Source organism: Diaphorina citri, unplaced genomic scaffold (genome assembly GCF_000475195.1).
Source record: "Diaphorina citri unplaced genomic scaffold, Diaci psyllid genome assembly version 1.1 scaffold468, whole genome shotgun sequence".
In the NCBI taxonomy this organism is placed as follows: Eukaryota; Metazoa; Arthropoda; class Insecta; order Hemiptera; family Psyllidae; genus Diaphorina; species Diaphorina citri.
Genome location: NW_007377903.1, coordinates 144,113 through 167,602, shown reverse-complemented (window position 1 = coordinate 167,602; position 23,490 = coordinate 144,113). Strand labels below are relative to the sequence as shown.

Below are 23,490 nucleotides of genomic sequence, written 5' to 3'. Positions count from 1 at the left end.
CAGGCATTTTCCAATATTAACACCAAGTTGAACTTAACACCGGATGTGTTCAATGGGAAAAACACTCTTCAGTTCTTTTATGCATTTTTTTTGTACTTTTAAGCATTGTTTATTTTATTATTATTTTTTTTTTTGTCAGTTTAGTTGGTTTGGAAGGTAACGATTCTGCCTTGTAAGCGTAAGAAGAAGAAATCAAAGTTAAAGGAATAGTGGAAATCTGGAAATCCTTTCCACGAGCTATTCAAACTTTTGCGACAAAGGCGAAACCCTTTTTCGAAAAAATCAGAATTAATATTCATTATGATAATGCTATTATGTCAAGCTTTGAATGAAAGAGGAAAAAGAAGAAGAAGGAGAAGAAGAAGGAGAAGAAGAAGGAGCAATGATTAAAGTTTGGAAGTAATTAGTACGTTTACGAGCCAGCAGGGTGTGCTTGAAGCTGGCAGACTCTTTGACTTTTAGAAGAGAGGGGAAAAAGTTTGATTTTTTGCAACTTTTTTAAAAAGCTCAAAGTAAAGAAGAAGAGAGGTGTTGGAAGGAAATGAAGAAGGAGAACAAGAGGAAAATAAAAAAGAGAAGAAGAAAAAAAAATAAGATATCAGATTGCGTTGAACTAAACAAATGAGAACTTTAGTAGGAAATTTACGACGGTTTTTTCTTGCCATATCAGATTGCGTTGAACTAAACAAATGAGAACTTTAGTAGGAAATTTACGACGGTTTTTTCTTGCCCTTCTTCTTCTTCTTCTTCTTCTACGTCTCTTCCTCTTCTTCTTCTACGTCTCTTCCTCCTCCTTCACCGTCGGTCGTCTTCTTACACAACTGCTAAAAAGAAAGGAGTAAAAAGCGTGGTAATTATGAAAATTTTATATTTGGCTTCACATAATAGTTATGTGTTATGTGAAATATAATAATGTATCTCATCTTTAATTCTAGCTTCCTCTGTTCAAAGTATTATTTATTTACAAACGTAGGCGGGCAGTGGATAGGTATTTCTAATCCTGCAAATAGGTGTAGGGGCAACCCCCCCCCCAAAAACCGGTTTTTTGGTTTTTTGGCTTTATGGTTTTCTGGACAAAATTTGCACCACCATTTTCGTGTTCCTAGTAAAAAGACCTTTCAATTTGATATATAGGTCGACCAGGTTTGGATAAGTCCTTCTATGGGGACAGACCGACCGACAGACCGACACCGAAGCGAATACAATAGTCCGTTCCTTATACCTTTTTATTACTATTGTAATAATAAAGGAAGGACGGACTAAAAAGGGCCTTATCATCAATTGGGCCCCTCTAAACGTTAAAAAAGGGTCTCGTTTCTGGCTGAATTAAAATAAAATATCTATTACATATCCGTTGGGCCCTAAAAAGGCCTTAATATCAATTGGGCCATTTCTAAACGTTAAAAAAAAGTGCTCGTTTCCGGCTCAGAAAACAAACAGGATGTAAAACAGACACAGGGCAGCAAAGATAAGGAAAAGCTTGAAAAACATGTCCTCAATTTCCACATTGGCATCGAACCGGGCCCCTCCGTGTGCGTGGGCCTCACCAGGGCGCCCCTGGGCCCCCCCAGCACTGAATAGACCCCCGGGCGATGTGTACCCGTAGTCGGCCCCCCGGAATCCATTGCCTGCAACGAGAGAGAAATAATAGAATAGAATAGACCCTGCTTATACTGGCAGAGTGAGACTGAAAAGTCCCTTTACTCCAAAGTCTAAATAAGGTCTTGTAGAGAAATAGGGGCGATTAGTTTTTTTTTTTGAAGATGTTTGATAGAGGAAACTGTAACAACGAAGGTCTCATCATCCCGAAATTGAAAAGAACAGGACAGGCTAGGACAGTCAGTCGTTCCAAGAACGAAACTTATCTGTACTGTAATATTTAGTTCAATTCAATTCAATATGTTTATTTATTTAATGTTTATCAATTTGACAAAAAATTGTAAAACACAAGTCTTGATATCTTAAAACTACATAGGAAAGTGATATAGTTCCTGTGACGTCAAAATTTTGCAAAATGTGACAACTGTGTATAACTACAATTAGATTTTAATTAAGGAGATCTCTAGTTCTAGTATGTAGAAAAGGTCAAGATACTCGCCTGGTAATCAGGAGGGCGTGGGTTTGATCGAAACGATTGAAAAAAAAAAAAAAAAAAAAAAACTTTCATAGATTAGTTCAAACTTACATGGAAAAATGTTTAAAAAACTAAGGCAAAAAAATCTTTCTACTCCATAGCACGTTCAAGTTTTATTTAGATCGGGCAAAGGACAGGCTAGAGCTTTTTCCTTTAGCTCGGGGTCTCTAAAAGCATTTAGAGCAAAGTTGGAGCATAAAAATCAGTAGTTAACATTAGTAAAAGAAGTAAAAATAAAACGGATTAAAAAAAAGAGGAGAAAACAAGTTTGAAAATTATTTACGACCATTAAAAAGGCTAGGCAAGAAAATAACAATGTGTATTTACATGTACTTTTTTCATAAAAGACGCTTTTGTGAATATAATGCAATTATGTACCTACCAATATCTATTTCTTGTAAAAAAAGCCGTTCTTAAACATTGTGCGAAGACAATGGTAAATATTTTACCTCTTCTTCTTCTTCTTCTTCTTCGTCGTCTTCTATCTTCTTCTTCTTCTTCTTTTTATTTTTCTTTTTCTTCTTCTTCTCCTCCTAATCCTCCTCATCCTTATTCCCATCCTCCTGCTTCTCCTCTTCCTCCGTTTACATGTCCATTTGAATATTTAAATGGGAGGAAAAAAACCTACAAATTTCCTTTTGGAACAGTTCCAAGTTTTGTGGAATAAAAATAGAATAATAATTTATTACATATTTTGAAACTATTTGTTTTACGTCAAGGTACGTGTATGTAACACTGTTTTAGAATTATAGCACGCCTATTTTCTCTTCCTCTTTCTCCTTTTCCTTTAACTTGTTCCTCTTTCTCCTTTTCCTTTAACTCGTTCCTCCTTTTCCTTTAACTCGTTCCTCTTTCTCCTTTTTCTTTAACTCGTTCCTCTTTCTCCTTTTCCTTTAACTCATTCCTCTTTCTCCTTTTCCTTTAACTCGTTCCTCTTTCTCCTTTTCCTTTAACTCGTTCCTCTTTCTCCTTTTCCTTTAACTCGTTCGTTTTCCCTCCTTTTTCTCCTGCTACGTTTTTCCTTTAACTCTTTTTTATTTCCCTCTTTTTTTCATACTGCTGTGTTTCTTCTCTTTTTCTTCTTCCCCGTCTTAATTCATCTTTTTCCTCCTCTTTCCGTTCTCTCTACCTCTTCCTTTTTCCTCTTCTCTTTCTTCTTCTTGTCCTCCTTTTCCTTTTTCCCTTTTTCTCGTTCCACTTCTTCTACTTTTTATCCTTTTCCTACTCCTTCTTTTATTACTTTGTAATCTTCTCCCCCTCTTCACTTTCCTTATTCTTCTTCTTCTTCTTCTTCCCCCTCCACCTATTTTTCTCATTTTCTTCTTCCACCACCAACCATTTTCTTCTCATTATTATTATTATTATTATTAAAAGAAAATACCTTTTAATTCTGCTCGCGCTCAGGACTGAAAAGTCCCTTTTAGCCCCCTTTTTAGAGCCTCGTTAGAAGTTTCTTAAGCGTAAAGAAGTCCTAGAATCAACACGGCTGCGACTATAAGGAAAATGTGCGAAATGTTCTGATCGTTTTCGTAGTGGGGGGACCCGCGCAGAACTGCAACAAGAACAAAACGAACCGGAGTAGGAGTTACCACTAGAAAAAGAGTGAGTGAGTCATACAAAAAGAACTACTCTTTTCAGTGAACTACTCAGGCAATGAGTCTAAAACATGTGAACGCTTGAGGTAGAAACACACTACCATCACGTGAGCTCACGGGGAGTCAGAAAAATGTAGTTGAAAGTTTTCCCATAATAGGTAATTTCGTTCAGGACAGCCACACTACGAGATTAGCTATAATATTGTGGGACAATTTTGAACTACATCTTTCCGACTCCCCATGAGCTCACGTGACGTGATTGTAGTGTGTTTCTATCTTTATTTTCCTTTCGCAATATTCAAGGTAGAGATTGGGAAAATGGAACATTTCCTGATATACATTGTTCCATTTTCCTATTCGCCTATTCCCCATAATTACCATCTTGAATTTTCGAAAGGAAAATACGATAACTCTTGAGCTCCCCAAAGGAATAGTGGAGTTTCTGACTCACTGACTGAGTAGTTCACTGAAAAGAGTAGTTCTTTCTTAAATAACTCACTTACTCTTTACATATCTCTAGTTACTACTACTACTACTACTACTACTACTACTGTTGCCAAATTAAATTAAATTGAGTGTTTCAGTAATCTACGGGTCTTCCCACAGGTCCTTCTATTGTACATAGATAACTACGTCTATTGATTTAACTTAAGATCTCTGAATGTTTAGGTCTGATCTTATTGTAACTAAATTTTCAGTCTGTTATGTATACTCTCAGAGTAAGAATAACATAGAGGGAGGGTTTGGGACCAAAACGAAAGACACTTTTCAAATCGAAGGTTATATATCAGCTGATTTGGTACCAGTGCCGGACCGTGAATAATTTCCTGGGTAGGATGATTTTTACAGAAATATATCTTTATTTTCCTTTCGCAATATTCAAGGTAGAGATTGGGAAAATGGAACATTTCCTGATATACATTGTTCCGTTTTCCTATTCCCCATAGTTACCATCTTGAATTTTCGAAAGGAAAATACGATAACTCTTGAACTCCCCAAAGGAAGTGTTGAGTTTCTGACTCATTGACTGGGTAGTTCACTGAAAAGAGTAGTTCTTTTTTTAATAACTCACTCACTCTTTACACATCTCTAGTTACTACTACTGTTGCCAAATTAAATTAAATTGAGTGTTTCAGTAATCTACGGGTCTCCCCCCAGGTCCTTCTATTGTACATAGATACCTACGTCTATTGATTTAACTTAAGATCTCTGAATGTTTAAGTCTGATCTTGTAACTAAATTTTCAGTCTGTTATGTATACTGGACCAATTGGTCTGAAACTTGGTATTGGTACACTAGTGTGTTTTCGATGATACTACACCATTCCATCAAAAATTAGGAAGTTATTCGATAACGGGGCTAAAGGGGCTTTCAGTCTTTTCCTAGTAGAAAAAGGTATTCTATTCGGGTAAGAAGATGAAAAGAGGTTCGTTCTCAATCTTATCTCAAGTAAAAGAGAAAAGATCCCCAATCCTACTGTTGTGTTAATTAAGTTACTCTCTTAATCTGAGTGTAATAATAAATAGGTATTAAGAACCTGTGGCTAAATAACACTTACCAGATCGTAGTCTCTGGTCGCCCAAGCTGGACGTGGATGAGAACAGGCCGAGTAGAAACTCTCCAATGGAAAATCCACTTTCCCCCAGCGACCACATGGAATTTGACTCTGATCGACGCGTGATAGCGTCGTCAAACATGCCTCTCTGTTCGGGAGGAATCTGCATAAAAACAACAGAAATCGGATAGTAACTATTTTTTATATTTACGCCAAAACCTTTCAAATAAACTGAACTAAATTGCCTAAGCAACTTCTCGATTGAATCATTAGTAACATTTCCTGAATGCACCAAACACAAATGAAAGCAAAACCGTTTAAATATAAAACATAAAAACAAATAGCAAGTGGAGTCACTATTTGCGCAGGTTTATTTTATTGCCTATTTATTTTTTTTTTTTTTTGTAACTTTTTTTAGTGCATAAAAGAGCTAAAAGATATTTTGAAGAGAAAGAGAAAAGATCAAAAATTAAAGGGCACAAGAACATAATGAGAAAATAAATAAGAATAAATGAATATTAAAGTGAAAAATTAAAACTACCCATCGGAAAAGAGTTATTAAAAAAAAAAAAAGCCACGAGATATGTATTTTGTTTCAATAAAAGGTCACAGTTCGATTGCATTTCGGGGTGTAAGTACGATTGATTTGGATCAAATAACAAAGGTTCTAAGAATCTAAGGTATGTTGGGAACATAACCTTAGAAGCTTAGAACTAATCCAGTTTCCAATTTTATTATTACCTACGAATCCACAAATTCTGCTATTGTATGCAAGTTCAAGGTGTATTTTCGTTTCGGGAAACTTGACCACTGACTATTGGAAAATTGACTACCCCTCCATTCAGTTTTGGAGCAGTGGTCAATTTTCCAGTGGTAGGAAAATACACATTTACTAGGCTACAAAAAGTTAGAATCTTAAAGAGGAGCCAATTTAAATAGAAAAATCTTATGAAACTGTTCAAAGTTGAAGATAATTTTCTGGTGGGGCCCAACTTTCAAGACCGGATCCAGTTGGGGCCCCAATGGTACCAACTTTGCTTTAGGTTTTCCTAGTACCAACGGAAAATACATGCTAAAGTGTAATCCAGAAACTATACCATGTGAGAACTACAGTGCTTAAGGGAGGGCGAAAAAAATTACTCTAAGTCCAATGAGAAATGTAGGCAATAAACCTCCAAAGAAAAAAGCGAACTTCTTGAATAGTTGAAAAGAAAAATACCCCACCTCTTACCCACACAAATAGCAACCCCACTCGTACAAAATTGAACACAAAAATGAAATACTGTTTCTAAAAGATAGCATGACTGCAAAATATAGCAAGACCTAATTAGAAAAAATCTGGTGTGAACATCACACGACTTTCCTCATCCCAAAATATAGCAAGACCTAAGTAATTAGAAAAAAAGGTATTGAAAAAATCTAACCCATGAACTCTTTCAAGCTACTTAATCAGCCTGTGAGGCTAAGTGCACCCCAAATTGAAGTATGTAGGTACCTAATTACCATTTTTGCATTGCAGAGATGTTATTACAGCCCAAATTTTCACTACCAACAATAGGGTATATTTTATTATACTCCATCAAAAACTGACTCAATAAGGACTCTTATTTTAGTTTGGGACATTAAGTGCTAGTCAAAACTACTCAAAGATAACATCAAGCTCAATTATTTTAGGACAGAAAATGTACATGGTGGGCACCAACATGCCTTCATTGATAAGTTACCTATTGAGGCCAGTGGTAAATTTTGAAATCCCAAAAAACTTGTCAGTAGCCAAGCATAGTGAGGGCAGGATAAAATCCGCCCCGGGCGGAAATCGAACCCGCGGCCTAGCGCTTACAAGGCAGACGCACTACCAACTAAGCTAAGTAGGCTGGGCGATTAGTTTTTTTTTTGAAGATGTTTGATAGAGGGAACTGTAACAAAGGAGGTCTTATCATCCCGAAATTGAAAAGAACAGGACAGGCTAGGAGAGTCAGTCGTTCCGAGAACGAACCTTATCTGTACTGTAATATTTAGATCCTGTGACGTCAAAATTTTGCAAAATGTGACAACCAACTATGTATAACTACAGTTAGATTTTAATTGAAAAAAGGAATTTTAATTGTGTTAAGCATATTTAAATGCTTGTCACAAACATCGTTCCCCGATTATTTCACCTAGATAAATTTCATGACATGACTTGGACTCGAACCACCAACCTCCAGATCCAAAGTCCAACGCGTTAACAACTGCACCACTGAGGTTGGTGTTAGATTTTAATTAAGGAGATCTTAGGTTTTAATTAAGGAGACAATCCCAGCTGAGGTATGGAATTTTATCCTCAATATAATTTGAGAATTTGACCACAATAATAGTAGTAGCCTACTGCTGGAGTAAAGGGACTTTTCAGTCCTATGCGAGCAGTATAAATAAGCACTATCATTATTACTATTATTATCTACATTTGACCACAATAATAGTAGTAGCCTACTGCTGGAGTAAAGGGACTTTTCAGTCCTATGCGAGTAGTATAAATAAGCACTATTATTATCTATATAGTTCTAGTATGTAGAAAAGAAAATACCTTTTATTTCTGCTCGCGCTCAAGACTGAAAAGTCCCTTTTAGCCCCCTTTTTAGAGCCTCGTTAGAAGTTTCTTAAGCGTAAAGAAGTCCTAGAATGAACACGGCCGCGACTACAAGGAAAATGTGCGAAATGTTCTGATCGTCTTCGTAGTGGGGGGACCCGCGCAGAACTGCAACAGAACAAAACGAACCGGAGTAGGAGTTACCACTAGAAAAAGAGTGAGTCGTACAAGAAGAACTACTCTTTTCAGTGAACTACTCTTTTCAGTGTACTACTCTTTTTAGTGAACTACTCAGACAATGAGTCTAAAACATGTGAACGCTTGAGGTAGAAACACACTACCATCACGTGAGCTCATGGGGAGTCAAGCTCCGTGTATTCTTCGTCCGAGATAGACGATCCCACGCTGGCCGTTTCGCCACCCGCATCGTCCCCATAATCCAATTCGTATTCGTCGGACGACATGTTCCACGCGTCGTCAAACATGCATCTCTGTTCGGGAGGAATCGTGTGTGTTCGGAGCCGATCGGGTTTTTTTCGGACCAAGGGATTTTGCAGATCGGAAGTGATCGGGGAGGTTTCGGACCGTTTCGCAAAGGACAGGGAGGGAAGGGGGGGGGCAAGAGAAAAAGTTTGGTGTTAATTTCTTTTCTTTTTTTTATTATTATTATTTTTGGACTTTTTTTTCTTGATTTAGGTGCATTCAGGAGGATCTTTCCTCAAATGAGATAAGTTTTATGACGACTGAAACTCGAACCACGAAACACCAGATTTGAAGTCCATCGACCTAACCAATACATTATTGGAAGATAGCAAGATAGTTTTGGATCACTCATTCTTGACACACTCTGCATAAAAACAACGGAAATCGGATAGTAATTTTTTTATATTTACGCCAAAACCTTTCAAATAAACTGAATTAAAATATTGTGGGACAACTTTGAACTACATCTTTCTGACTCCCCATGAGCTCACGTGACGTGATTGTAGTGTGTTTCTATCTTTATTTTCTTTTCGCAATATTCAAGGTAGAGATTGGGAAAATGGAACATTTCCTGATATACATTGGTCCATTTTCCTAATCCCCATAATTACCGTCTTGAATTTTCGAAAGGAAAATGCGATAACTCTTGAACTCCCCAAAGGAAGTGTTGAGTTTCTGACTCACTGACTGAAAGTTTTATGACGACTGAAACTCGAACCACTAAACACCAGATTTGAAGTCCATCGACCTAACCAATACATTATTGGAAGATAGCAAGAATAGTTTTGGATCACTCATTCTTGACACACTCTGCATAAAAACAACAGAAATCGGATAGTAATTATTTTTTATATTTACGCCAAAACCTTTCAAATAAACTGAACTAAATATTGCCTAAGCAACTTCTCGATTGAATCATTAGTAACATTTCCTGAATGCACCAAACACAAAATGAAAGCAAAACCGTTTAAATATAAAACATAAAAACAAAAAAGCGAGTGAAGTCACTATTTGCGCAGGTTTATTTTATTATTTAATTTATTTTTGTAACTTTTTTTAGTACATAAAAGAGCTAAAAGATATTTTGAAGAGAAAGAGGGGTCAAAGTTTTGGGTTTCTTGTTTCCAGACACACTATTCCGTTACAGAGAGACATGGAAGATGACACTTATTTTACCAGAAAGGATATTAAGAAAAAAGATCAAAAAAATTAGTACATAAAAGAGCTAAAAGATATTTTGAAGAGAAAGAGGGGTCAAAGTTTTGGGTTTCTTGTTTCCAGACACACTATTCCGTTAACAGAGAGACATGGAAGATGACACTTATTTTACCAGAAAGGAAATTAAGAAAAAAGATCAAAAATTAAAGGGCACAAGAACATAATGAAAAAATAAATAAGAATAAATGAATATTAAAGTGAAAAATTAAAACTACCCATCGGAAAAGAGTTATTAAAAAAAAAAAAAGCCACGAGATATGTATTTTGTTTCAATAAAAGGTCACAGTTCGATTGCATTTCGGGGTGTAAGTACGATTGATTTGGATCAAATAACAAAGGTTCTAAGAATCTAAGGTATGTTGTGAACATAACCTTAGAAGCTTAGAACTAATCCAGTTTCCAATTTTATTATTACCTACGAATCCACAAATTCTGCTATTGTATGCAAGTTCAAGGTGTATTTTCGTTTCGGGAAACTTGACCACTGACTATTGGAAAATTAACTACCCCTCCATTCAGTTTTAGAGCAGTGGTCAATTTTCCAGTGGTAGGAAAATACACATTTACTAGGCTACAAAAAGTTAGAATCTTAAAGAGGAGCCAATTTAAATAGAAAAATCTTATGAAACTGTTCAAAGTTGAAGATAATTTTCTGGTGGGGCCCAACTTTCAAGACCGGATCCAGTTGGGGCTCCAATGGTACCAACTTTGCTTTAGGTTTTCCTAGTACCAACGGAAAATGCATGCTAAAGTGTAATCCAGAAACTATACCATGTGAGAACTACAGTGCTTAAGGGAGGGCGAAAAAAATTACTCTAAGTCCAATGAGAAATGTAGGCAATAAACCTCCAAAGAAAAAAGCGAACTTCTTGAATAGTTGAAAAGAAAAATACCCCACCTCTTACCCACACAAATAGCAACCCCACTCGTACAGAATTGAACACAAAAATGAAATACTGTTTCTAAAAGATAGCATGACTGCAAAATATAGCAAGACCTAATTAGAAAAAAGGTATTGAAAAAATCTAACCCATGAACTCTTTCAAGCTACTTAATCAGCCTCACAAGGCTAAACTAGTGCACCCCAAATTGCACAAATAGCAACCCCACTCGTACAGAATTGAACACAAAAATGAAATACTGTTTCTAAAAGATAGCATGACTGCAAAATATAGCAAGATCTAAGTAATTAGAAAAAAAGGTATTGAAAAAATCTAACCCATGAACTCTTTCAAGCTACTCAATCAGCCTCACAAGGCTAAACTAGTGCACCCCAAATTTAAGTATGTAGGTACCTAATTACCATTTTTGCATTGCAGAGATGTTACTACAGCCCAAATTTTCACTACCAACAATAGGGTATATTTTATTATATACCATCAAAAACCGACTCAATAAGGAATCTTATTTTAGTTTGGGACATTAAGTGCTAGTCAAAACTACTCAAAGATAACATCAAATAAAGCTCAATTATTTTAGGACAGAAAATGTACATGGTGGGCACCAAAATGCCTTCATTGATAAGTTTCCTATTGAGGCCAGTGGTAAATTTTGAAATCCCAAAAAACTTGTCAGTAGCCAAGCACAGTGAGGAAAACCTACAAGCATTGAAAAAATAAGCAAGTTTCACTTACCGAGCTATTTTCCGGCTCTGTCCTTTGGCCTTGAGGTCGGGGTGGAACTTTATCCCTAGGGTCTGTCTTGGAACTCCCTCCCCTGCCGTAGACTGGAATGACTTTATCTTTATCAATAGCGGCTTTACATACGGGACATGTTTGCCGATTTGGGCATGTTTCCAGCCATTGATGTAAACAGGGCCAGCTGAGGAAAAGTAGAATCGAAGGTCATTATCAGTGAGGAGGGACCCATCTACTCCCCTGCATAAACAGCATGACTTTTTTCTTCATTATTATTATTTTACCTAGGAAAGTGTCATTACGCTTTTACAGTGTAATTTAAATTTTCAAATATTCAATTCTAAAAAAAAAAAAAAGGAAAAGTGGAACAAAAAAATCAACTTTTCCCTTATAAGTTGACTAAGTTGACATTTTCCTTAGGGCCAGCTGAGGAAAAGTAGAATCGAAGGTCATTATCAGTGAGGAGGGACCCATCTACTCCCCTGCATAAACAGCATGACTTTTTTCATTATTATTATTTTACCTAGGAAAGTGTCATTAGGCTTTTACAGTATAATTTAAATTTTCAAATATTCAATGCTAAAAAAAAAAAGGAAAAGTGGAAAAAAAAATCAACTTTTCCCTTATAAGTTGACATTTTCCTTGGGGACTCTATGCAAATGATGATTCTATTTTACACAAGGTTACATAAGCTATAGTAGACCCACACACCAATGCCACTGAATGGCATTACTTGTTCAACAAGGAAATATCAATAAACTACACAAATAGGTCAAGGCGAGATGAATCAATCAAATGCAATAGTGAGTTCCATTGTGGGATTGTATATAAAAATAGACCATGTTTGTTAAATTGTTTCAAGTGCAAATGATGATTCTATTTTACACAAGGTTACATAAGCTATAGTAGACCCACACACCAATGCCACTGAATGGCATTACTTGTTCAACGAGGAAATATCAATAAACTACACAAATAGGTCAAGGCTAGATGAATCAATCAAATGCAATAGTGAGTTTCATTGTGGGATTGTATATAAAAATAGACCATGTTTGTTAAATTGTTTCAAAGCAAAATTATTACTGCCCAAATGGGAAAAAATAGTGGTTTGTGGTTTGGTCACCAAACCACTTTGGTGGAAGAGCTCATTTATGTAAGTGAGAACCTTGCCACTTAAAAAAAGCCTAAAAAAACTTTGCATCATGCCTGTGATCTTCTATCTGACTGTCAAGATTTAACCGTACACCAATCATATTTATATCAAGTACACCTGAAGAGTGCAGATTCAACCTTTTTAGCCATTCAGAGACTGCTTACCTAATCAAAGAGTAAAACTGAAACCAAGTTGAAACTCTATTCATATCAAGTACACCTGAAGAGTGCAGATTCAACCTTTTTAGCCATTCAGAGACTGCTTACCTAATCAAAGAGTAAAACTTAAACCAAGTTGAAACTCTGATTGAGGTACTAGGTCCTAGCCATAGATTTGTAATATCAAAAATAAAAGACTCACCAGAACAGATGTCCACACATACTAATCACAGCATCCTTGGCTGTGTCTAAACAAATATTACAATCATAGATTTGGCCTTTGTCGTTCTCTCCATCTGTTTTCTTTTGGTCTCCCGATCCTTCATCTCTGTTTGGAGGTGTTTGTTTACTGCCTGAAGATGTTGTGGCCATATTGCTTACTTTTGATTGGACCTGGCAGAGGGAAGAAATAATTTACCGTCACACTAAGAATAAAGAATTAAAAAGTAATATTCGGCTTTTGTCGTTCTCTCCATCTGTTTTCTTTTGGTCTCCCGATCCTTCATCTCTGTTTGGAGGTGTTTGTTTACTGCCTGAAGATGTCGTGGCCATATTGCTTATTTTTGATTGGACCTGGCATAGGGAAGAAATAATTTACCGTCACACTAAGAATAAAGACTTAAAAAGTAATATTTTGTTTTAAATTCACTCTTCTCAGGTGGAGGAAAAGTTGTTGGTTCAAATGTGACTTTCAAGGAAAAATCCTTTATTAATGAACAAACATATGACAAAGAATTGTGATATTGAATTATTATACTTATATTAAATAATTATTTATGTTGAAATAATCACATTACAATAAGGAAAAAACTGTAAAAAACACTCCCCTCTAAACAGGTGTAAAAGTTGGTTAAAATTCCTGCATAAAAAACTGACTTGCAAGTAAGTACTTAGATTCAAGAATGATAATAACCTACTGCTATGAGATCAAAACCCTCAATCTATCAAACACTTTCAAGTGAACCTATGCGTAGACTGATATCAAAACGTTCTAAATGAACTTTTTTTTTTTCATCACCTGCTGCTGTTCACATGCACACATTGAGATAACATAACAGTTTTACGTAAAACCTGTGTTTTATCTGATGTTTTATTTAGACATGCTTTACACGGTCAACAAAAAACATAGGTAACTAATGTAACAAAGAAAGAAACAAAGCTAATAATACCCGCAAAGCACTTGGGTAAATATTATAGCATGGTACCAAGTCCACTATTCTGACATAATACTTGAAATTTTATTGATTCCATAGAAAATACTTGGGTAAATATTATAGCATGGTACCAAGTCCACTATTCTGACATAATACTTGAAATTTTATTGATGTCATAGAAAATACTAAGTAGGTAAATACACTTTACTAACCTAGAGTAGAAGATGAAATTGCCTTGCCTCTTGAATCACAGATTGTTCCAAGTGAACATACTCCCCGTTGAACCTTGCCCTCAATCTTCAACTCATCTGACGGTTTTCTTTTGTAGAGACTCCGACAATTTTGTGATCTAGAACAAAAGATACTTCTCCAACTCATCTGACGGTTTTCTTTTGTAGAGATTCCGACGATTTTGTGATCTAGAACAAAAGATACTTCTCCGCCGATTTGAAACAAAAGAATCTACGCTACCAAGCTAAATTTATTCAAATTACACTCATCTGACGGTTTTCTTTTGTAGAGATTCCGACGATTTTGTGATCTAGAACAAAAGATACTTCTCCGCCGATTTGAAACAAAAGACTCTACGCTACCAAGCTAAATTTATTCAAATTACACGTTCAATTTTTCTTTTACAAATTCAGATCATTCACTTATCAGCAGAAAAAACAGCTCAATGCAAAAATTTCGTGGACTTGTCGCATGTCGCCATTTTTTATCAGCTGATTTTACTGATAAGATCTTTGCATACGATGTCCCGAAAAGTATAGGGTGTAGAAAAAACATTGAACATTGACACAGTGGGAGAAAAAGCTTCTAATTAATAGTAATTTTAATTGAACTACATATTTGACTCCCAAAAGAGGTTTTAGAAACCTCCTTCGCAGCCCTGTACTTTCGGATTTTTCTGTATCCCCTTATAAGTAAACCACATCATATACGTTTATTTTTTTTCCTGCTAAACTTACGAATTTTACGTCCAATATCAATAATCTTGTACGTTTATTTTTTTATGCTTCTAAAAGAAGATTTCATGCATAAAGTGCCAAATATTCGTTTACCTTTCCTATATCAAAATAATCCAATTGTTAGTGATAATCATTTATTACCTAGATTACCCTGTCATGTTTTAATGTAAATAAAGAAAAAGATTGTTTAGTTTTTGAAAATACTTATTGTTCCTCCCACTTTTTTTTTCTCTATCTAATTAAAAAGTCAAATTAAAATACGGTTCGTTCTCAGAACGGCTGGCTTTCTTCTATCAGTTCTTTCTCTCTCTATCAGTTCTTTCTCTCTTCCCTTTTGGGACGATGCCGATGCGATGAAATCACTCTCTATCCTAAAGTTACAGTTCAAATTAAGTGACCTTTCCTATATCAAAATAATCCAATTATTAGTGATAATCATTTATTACCTACATTACCCTGTCATGTTTTGATGTAAATAAAGAAAGAAAAAGATTGTTTAGTTTTTGAAAATACTTATTGTTCCTCCCAATGTTTTTTTTCTCTATCTAATTAAAAAGTCAAATTAAAATACGGTTCGTTCTCAGAACGGCTGGCTTTCTTCTATCAGTTCTTTCTCTCTTCCCTTTTGGGACGATGCCGATGCGATGAAATCACTCTCTATCCTAAAGTTACAGTTCAAATTAAGTGTGCCGAAATAAAATGAGTCAAATGTGAGTTGAACTTTAGGTTTTGTGTAGGGATTTGTAACAACGGAGGTCTTATCTTCTAGAAATGGAAAACAGGAGGAGGCCTAGAATCTGGATTTGAGTAAGCTGTTCCTAGAACGAACCTTAAGCTGTTCCTAGAACGAACCTTAAGCTGTTCCAGGAACGAACCTTATCTGTGCAGGATAGTGTTTCAAAAGTTGACCTTGAGAAGAAAACCATCTATGAAGCATGCATTACAATCAAAGTGAAATACAGACGAGAATTTATTTGACCGTGAAAAAGAAAGAAAAGCATTTATGAACCATGCATTGCATTTTTTAATTCGAATTCAGATAAGAGTTTAAATCAAATTTCAGACAAGGCATCACGTGGAAATGAAGTGATTTTGTGGTCATGGATCACGAGGTTCAATCGGAAAAAGTACTATTACCTACTTTTAATGATAAATTACTACTACCTATTACCTACTTTCCTTGATAAATTAATTATTATTACTAATCTTTTCTTTTTCAAACTTTATTGTTATTGCTATTATTTTCTCCGATAATTTCTAATTATTTGATAATTTTATTTCGTTATCAAGAAAGTACATCTGAAGAACATCAGTGGGTCAGTTATCATTATCAAACATTCCATTCAAATAAATCATCACATTGCCAGCAGAACGAACCGTAAGCTGTTCCTAGAACGAACCTTAAGCTGTTCCTAGAACGAACCTTAAGCTGTTCCAGGAACGAACCTTATCTGTGTAGGATACAGTTAAGAAAGTTGACCTTGAGAAGAAAAGCATCTATGAAGCATGCATTACAATCAAAGTGAAACACAGACGAGAATTTATTTGACCGTGAAAAAGAAAGAAAAGCATTTATGAACCATGCATTGCATTTTTTAATTCGAATTCAGATAAGAGTTTAAATCAAATTTCAGACAAGGCATCACGTGAGAATGAAGTGATTTTGTGGTCATGGATCACGAGGTTCAATCGGAAAAAGTACTATTACCTACTTTTAATGATAAATTATTACTACCTATTACCTACTTTCCTTGATAAATTAATTGTATCAACGGAGGTCTTATCTTCCAGAAATGGAAAACAGGAGGAGGCCTAGAATCTGGATTTGAGTAAGCTGTTCCTAGAACGAACCTCAAGGTGTTCCAGGAACGAACCTTATCTGTGAAGGATACAGTTAAGAAAGTTGACCTTGAGAAAAAAAGCATCTATGAAGCATGCATTACAATTAAAGTGAAATACAGACGAGAATTTATTTGACCGTGAAAAAGAAAGAAAAGCATTTATGAACCATGCATTGCATTTTTAATTCGAATTCAGATAAGAGTTGAAATCAAATTTCAGACAAGGCATCACGTGAAAATGAAGTGATTTTGTGGTCATGGATCACGAGGTTCAATCGGAAAAAGTACTTTTACCTACTTTTAATGATAAATTACTACTATCTATTACCTACTTTCCTTGATTAAATTAATTATTATTACTATTGTTTTCTTTTCAAACTTTATTGTTATTGCTATTATTTTCTGAGATAATTTCTAATTATTTGATAATTTTATTTCGTTATCAAGAAAGTACATCTGAAGCACATCAGTCGGTCAGTTATCGTACGTGATTAGAAAGAAAATCCTATTGAAGACAAATATCCTATGATTAATTGGTATTCTGTGCTTTTATTTGGCAACCAGCCAGAGGCTGGCAGATTGTTTATGTATGTTTTTTTTTTAAAAAAATATATAATCTCTTCTTCTTATCAAACATTCCATTCAAATAAATCATCACATTGCCAGCCTAGTTAGCTCGGAAGGTGGCGGACCTGTCTTGTCAGCGATAGGTTGAGGGTTCAGCGCTGGTGGCGAGTTATTGCCAGCCTAGTTAGCTCGGAAGGTAGCGGACCTGTCTTGTCAGCGATAGGTTGAGGGTTCAGCGCTGGTGGCGAGTTCGATTCCGTCCCGGGACGAACTTTCTTTTGAACAGATACGGTTCGTTCTCAGAACGGCTGTTACCATGCGCAGCGTTCCCTAACTTCACCGCCGGTTTTATTTCGTAGCTTGCACAACCCGTTTGAAACTTTAGAACATACAGGGTGTTACAACTTAAAGGGTTTTTTTTTATTATAACCCGTAGTATGTCCCTCATCAGATGGGTCTTATGAGACACAATACTTCCCTGTTATTTACTGGGTCAACACTAGAACACCAGAAAGTAACGCGTTGGGCTACTCGTTTTTTTTTTTTTTTTTTTTTAAGAGGTTTGACAGAGGGAACTGTAACTGCTAGGGTCTTATCGTCCCGAAATCGAAGAGAGAAGGAAGACAGGATAGGAGAAAGCCAGCCGTTCCCTAGACTACAAAAAGGTGGTCCACAATTGTGGACCTTGGGTAGTTAGGACTACAAACACTCAAAAGTGCTTGGGTACGATGAGGATAGAACTTTTCTGTGTTTTTTGACTTTTTTGCTGGGAAAATTAGCTTTTGCCTTGAAACAGCGGCTTTTCCGGGCTTCTAAAATGTGTTCCCTTTACCGTTAACAGTAGACCTGTATCCCTATTAAACTAAAGTGTTAGTTTTTAGCTCACCTAACCTGCCAACCTTTCTGAAGCTCACAAACACACAAGTCCAAAAGTTCAACAATTGATTCTGACTTTCAATTATTATTCTACACACATTCCTTCCGATTTCCTGCCATTAATTAGATGTTAGAAATGCAATTCTCAAGCTCATTTGTATTGTGGTTGTTAAAAATCATATGGATTCCTTTGCCGCCAACCGTTGCACCGGTCTTAACCAAAAGTTTCGTGTCGCATCCTTGTCACATTTGAAAGATACATACCAAATATCAAGTCTTAGCTCTTACAAAAGTTTCGTGTCGCATCCTTGTCACATTTGAAAGATACATACCAAATTTCAAGTCTCTAGCAGCTCTAGCTCTTACCGTTCTCGAGATATTTTGTTTACACACAGACAGACAGACACACACACGGACCAATGGCTGAAACTTTGGATTTAGGCTCTAGGGACCTCAAAACGTGTTTTGGCACTAAAAATTCTAGGGACCTCAAAACGTGTTTTGACACTAAAATCTGACCATCGAAAATTTGACCCGATTACATTACTTTCCTTCCTGCAGGATAAGGAAAGTAAAAAAGGTATTGAAAAAATCTAACCCATGAACTCTTTCAAGCTACTCAATCAGCCTCACAAGGCTAAGTGCACCTTAAGTGCTAGTCAAAAATACTCAAAGATTAAAACTACTCAAAGATCAAACATCAAAAAATAAAGCTCAATTATTTTAGGACAGAAAATGTACATGGTGGGCACCAAAATGCCTTCATTGATAATGTACCTATTGAGGCCAGTGGTAAATTTTGAAATCCCAAAAAACTTGTCAGTAGCCAAGCACAGTGAGGGAAACCTACAAGCATTGAAAAAATAAGCAAGTTTCACTTACCGAGCTATTTTCCCGCTCTGTCCTTTGGCCTTGAGGTCGGGGTGGAACTTCATCTCTAGGGTCTATCTCGCTCCCTCCCCTGCCAGGCCAATAGAAGAATTTTAGCCTAAGGTTATGTAATTGGTCTTATTGGGCCCAGTTTCATTGACTTCCTGGACTTGCTGCTTAATTTTAGTAAATAACATAATAATTTTTGTACAAGGGTTACAAGGGCTTATTGTTTGAAAATCCATTTTAAAAAGCATTTAAAAAACCATTTTCAAAATGTACACTTCTTTATCAATAGCGGCTTTACATACGGGACATGTTTGCCGATTTGGGCATGTTTCCAGCCATTGATGTAAACAGGGCCAGCTGAGGAAGAGCAGAATTGAAGGGCAATATCATTATCATTAGTCATTATCAGTATTCATTAAACAAGAAGAAAAAAATAGGTGGGGAGCCTATTTCCCTGCAAAAACAGCATGGTTAGGTTAGGTTAGCGGATTTCGCCAGTATTCATTAAACAAGAAGAAAAAAATAGGTGGGGAGCCTATTTCCCTGCAAAAACAGCATGGTTAGGTTAGGTTAGCGGATTTCGCGATTATGTTCGCGGATTTGCCGATTATGTTCGCGGATTTCGGTTACATTTTGCATTTCAAATTGGTTTTCTAGAGGCATTTTACATTTTGCATTTCAAATTGGTTTTCAAAAGTATTTTGCACATCTCTGTATTTAGACATGCTTTACATTTACACGGTCAACAAAAAACATAGGTAACTAATGTAACAAAGAAAGAAACAAAGCTAATAATACCCGCAAAGCACTTGGGTAAATATTATAGCATGGTACCAAGTCCACTATTCTGACATAATACTTGAAATTTTATTGATGTCATAGAAAATACTAAGTAAATGCATTTTACTAACCTAGAGTAGGTAGAAGATGAAATTGCCTTGCCTCTTGAATCACAGATTTAGCATTTTGAGTAGGCAGTTCAGTTCATTAAAATGGCCAGGGGCTTATTGTTTGAAAATCCATTTTAAAAAGCATTTAAAAAACCATTTTCAAAATGTACATTTTACATTTCAAATTGGTTTTTAAAAGCATTTTACATTTCAAATTGGTTTTCAAAAGCATTTTGCACATTTCTGTTCATTTGTTCAATAAATCTCCTCAGTTGTTTCTTGAGTGCATTGTCTATACTCCATTCCATTCTAGATACCTAACTCTCCTATTATTTGATTTACCTATAGGTAAAACTATAATCACAGTACGCCAAAGTTTTCTCAAGCTGTCAGATAACAAACAAACAAACATATCTCATTAGGTCAAGCGAAGCACAGACTCCAAAATATTATAGTTTATCCCCCAAAGGGTATAAAAACTGTTATTTTGGATCTTGCGTAGCTTGACCCACATTTTTAATGCTTGACAGCTCTTAATAATGCATCTTACAATTATACTAAAAAAAAGTTATAACAACATAACCTAACATCTTGATTAAACTTCCCCACCAATCCTCCATGATCACTTAGGAGGGGAAATATTTTGGTAGAGAGGGGTTAGTAGGGACCGAGGTCGGGGAAGGGGGGGGGGTGGTTCTCATTGGGTCAAGCTACGCAAGATCCAAAATAACAGTTTTTATACCCTTCGGGGGAAAAACTATAATATTTTGTATTTGACTTTTCACTGACGTGAAGTTAGCATCTTTTTAATCTTGTGATTTTTCTTTCCTCTCTTCGTATCAGACGTTTTTCCACAGTTTTTCCTTCGTATTGTCTTTGCCTGTGCGTTCAATATCATTAAATAAACCTTTACCAGTTATCTATTATCTAAACTCAGTGTTTTACCATTTTCCTAGCTTCCTAGTAAGCGTTTACTAGAGACTGGGGAAACAAACCTCATTGAATTCAACAATGGGGCCATGAATGTTGTCCTTGTCCTCACATCATGGGTTATATATCAGCTGATTTGGTACCAGTGCCGGACCATGAATAATTTCCTGGGTAGGATGATTTTTACAGAAATTTTGAAACATTATTTCTGCTTTTTTACGAAACTTTTACTTTTAACAACTTCTAAGTAAATTCGATGGGTATCTTATCTTATTTATCCATTATTGACTTTAAAAATTCATAAAACCATTCAGAAATCGGGGGAAATTGAAAATACAGACCGGGACTGCAAAATGTAAACAAAGATTTCAATAATTTTTCACCAATGAGAGAAGAGTAAAGTCAGGTGACTAAACAAATTTGGTTAGTCAGCTGTTCGTGAACTGTCCTTCGACCTTGATATGTAAAAAGACCCAAACCCTCCCTCTATGTTATTCTTACTCTGAGTGTATACTGGACCAATTGGTCTGAAACTTGGTATTGGTACACTAGTGTGTTTTCGATAATACTACACCATTCCATCAAAAATTAGGAAGTTTTTTGTTTTGCAAAAAAAATTGCAAATTTAAAAAAAGCCATTTTAATCATCAAAATTTCATCTACATTATGCCGTTTATTTCATTCCTTAATCCCCAGCCGTTTCTAAGATATAAGCGTGGTTCGCAAATCACGAACCACCCTGTATATATAAAAATGGCAATTATGCAGAAGTCACGTCCGTGGAAAAGAAAAGCTCCTTTTTAGTCCGTCCTTCCTTTATTATTACAAATTACAATAGTAATAAAAAGGTATAAGGGACGGACTACTCGTATTGTATTCGCTTCGGTGTCGTCTGTCGGTCTGTCAGTCTGTCGGTCTGTTCCCGTAGAAGGACTTATCCAAACCTGGTCGACCTATATATCAAATTAAAGGTCTTTTTACCAGGAACACGAAAGTGGTGGTGCGAATTTTGTCCAGAAAACCAGAAAGCCAAAAAACCAAAAAACTGGTTTTTGGGGGATTTTTTTCACATTTTCTCACACAAATGAGCTCTGATCTTGAAATTTGTCGCGACGACCTATGAACTCAAAGCGAGAAAGTTTCAGATAACACTTCAGTCGATCATTTAAGACCGATTTTAGCGTCACCTATGTTAAGCTACGCCGAGAAAGGCCAATAAATGGATGGGTGACTTAAACATTATATTGGGAATAAAGGGAGAACGGGCTCTAGTCTTGATTTTAAATCATTACATGAAAGTAAAATCAAAAAAGCAAATCAAGAATGATAATAAACTGAAAAGTAAACAAATTAGGTAGGTACATAGGTACTGATTTTCTCTAATCACGATCGAATAAACTACGGGCTAAAAAATTTCCGGAGGGACGGGCCCAGCTTGTTGTATTTAACCTAACCCTATAATAACACTAATGACCACTCTAATTGTGAAAACTCCTTCTTGTGTTTAACTTATCCCTATAATAACACTGGTCACTGCTCATTTGTGCCAGTTCCTTTGGTAGCAATATTCCACGGACGTGACTTCTGCACAAGTACCAAAAAAATAGACCATGCTTGTGAAATTGTTTCAAGGCAAAATTATTACTGCCCAAATAGGAAAAAATAGTAGTTTGTGGTTTGGTCACCAAACCACTTTGGTGGAAGAGCTCATTTATGAGATATGTATTTTGTTTCAAAAAAAGGTTACAGTTCGATTGCATTTCGGGGTGTACGATCGATTTGGATCAAATAACAAAGGTTCTAAGAATCTAAGGTATGTTGGACTGGTCACTGCTCATTTGTGCCAGTTCCTTTGGTAGCAATATTCCACGGACGTGACTTCTGCACAAGTACCAAAAAAATAGACCATGTTTGTGAAATTGTTTCAGGGCAAAATTATTACTGCCCAAATAGGAAAAAATAGTAGTTTGTGATTTGGTCACCAAACCACTTTGGTGGAAGAGCTCATTTATGTGAGAACCTTGCCACTTAAAAAAGGCCTAAGATTCTGCTATTGTATGCAAGTTCAAGGTGTATTTTCGTTTCGGGAAACTTGACCACTGACTATTGGAAAATTGACTACCCCTCCATTCTGTTTTGTTCATATCAAGTACACCTGAAGAGTGCAGATTCAACCTTTTTAGCCATTCAGAGACTGCTTACCTAATCAAAGAGTAAAACTTAAAGACTTAAACCAAGTTGAAACTTTTCATATCAAGTACACCTGAAGAGTGCAGATTCAACCTTTTTAGCCATTCAGAGACTGCTTACCTAATCAAAGAGTAAAACTTAAAGAAACCAAGTTGAAACTTTGATTGAGGTACTAGGTCCAAGCCATAGATTTGTAATATCAAAAATAAAAGACTTACCAGAACAGATGTCCACACATACTAATCACAGCATCCTTGGCTGTGTCGAAACAAATATTACAATCATAGATTTGGCTTTTGTCATTCCCTCCATCTGTTTTCTTTTGGTCTCCCGATCCTTCATCTCTATTTGGAGGTGTTTGTTTACTGCCTGAAGATGTGGTGGCCATATTGCTTATTTTTGATTGGACCTGGCATAGGGAAGAAATAATTTACCGTCACACTAAGAATAAAGACTTAAAAAGTAATATTTTGTTTTAAATTCACTCTTCTCAGGAGGAGGAAAAGTTGTTGGTTCGAATGTGACTTTCAAGGAAAAATCCTTTAGAAATTGAGAAAAAAATGACAAAGAATTGTGTTATTGAATAATTATACTTTAAATAGGTATTAAATAATTATTTATGTTGAAATAAACACATTACCTACAATAAGGAAAAAACTGTAAAAAAACACTCCCTTCTAAACAGGTGTAAAA

General features: G+C 35.8%; 1 protein-coding gene and 1 long non-coding RNA gene across 2 annotated transcripts; both read right to left on the bottom strand.

The window, feature by feature from the left end:
- Positions 1-1,314: 1,314 nt before the first annotated feature.
- On the bottom strand, positions 1,315-23,334 carry LOC103509109 (E3 ubiquitin-protein ligase RNF185). Its single transcript, XM_017444042.2, has 5 exons — positions 23,016-23,334; positions 19,061-19,144; positions 18,791-18,896; positions 5,288-5,447; positions 1,315-1,628 (listed from the first exon to the last, which is right to left on the bottom strand). Exons 1-5 carry the CDS (start codon positions 23,183-23,185, stop codon positions 1,426-1,428), a joined length of 723 nt encoding a protein of 240 aa, XP_017299531.1. The 5' UTR covers positions 23,186-23,334; the 3' UTR covers positions 1,315-1,425.
- LOC108252390 lies at positions 12,987-14,023 on the bottom strand. The gene is made up of 2 exons (XR_001809506.2): positions 13,869-14,023; positions 12,987-13,075 (listed from the first exon to the last, which is right to left on the bottom strand). It is a non-coding gene; the product is annotated as an uncharacterized LOC108252390 (long non-coding RNA).
- Positions 23,335-23,490: the final 156 nt, after the last annotated feature.

Excerpts from the sequence above, each read along its gene's own strand:
- LOC103509109 (XM_017444042.2), bottom strand. The coding sequence starts at position 23,185 with ATGGCCACCACATCTTCAGGCAGTAAACAAACACCTCCAAATAGAGAT. Across the intron at positions 19,145-23,015 it reads ATGTGTGGACATCTGTTCTG|CTGGCCCTGTTTACATCAAT; the intron begins GTAAGTCTTTTA and ends GCTCTTCCTCAG. Across the intron at positions 1,629-5,287 it reads CGACCAGAGACTACGATCTG|GCAATGGATTCCGGGGGGCC; the intron begins GTAAGTGTTATT and ends CTCTCGTTGCAG.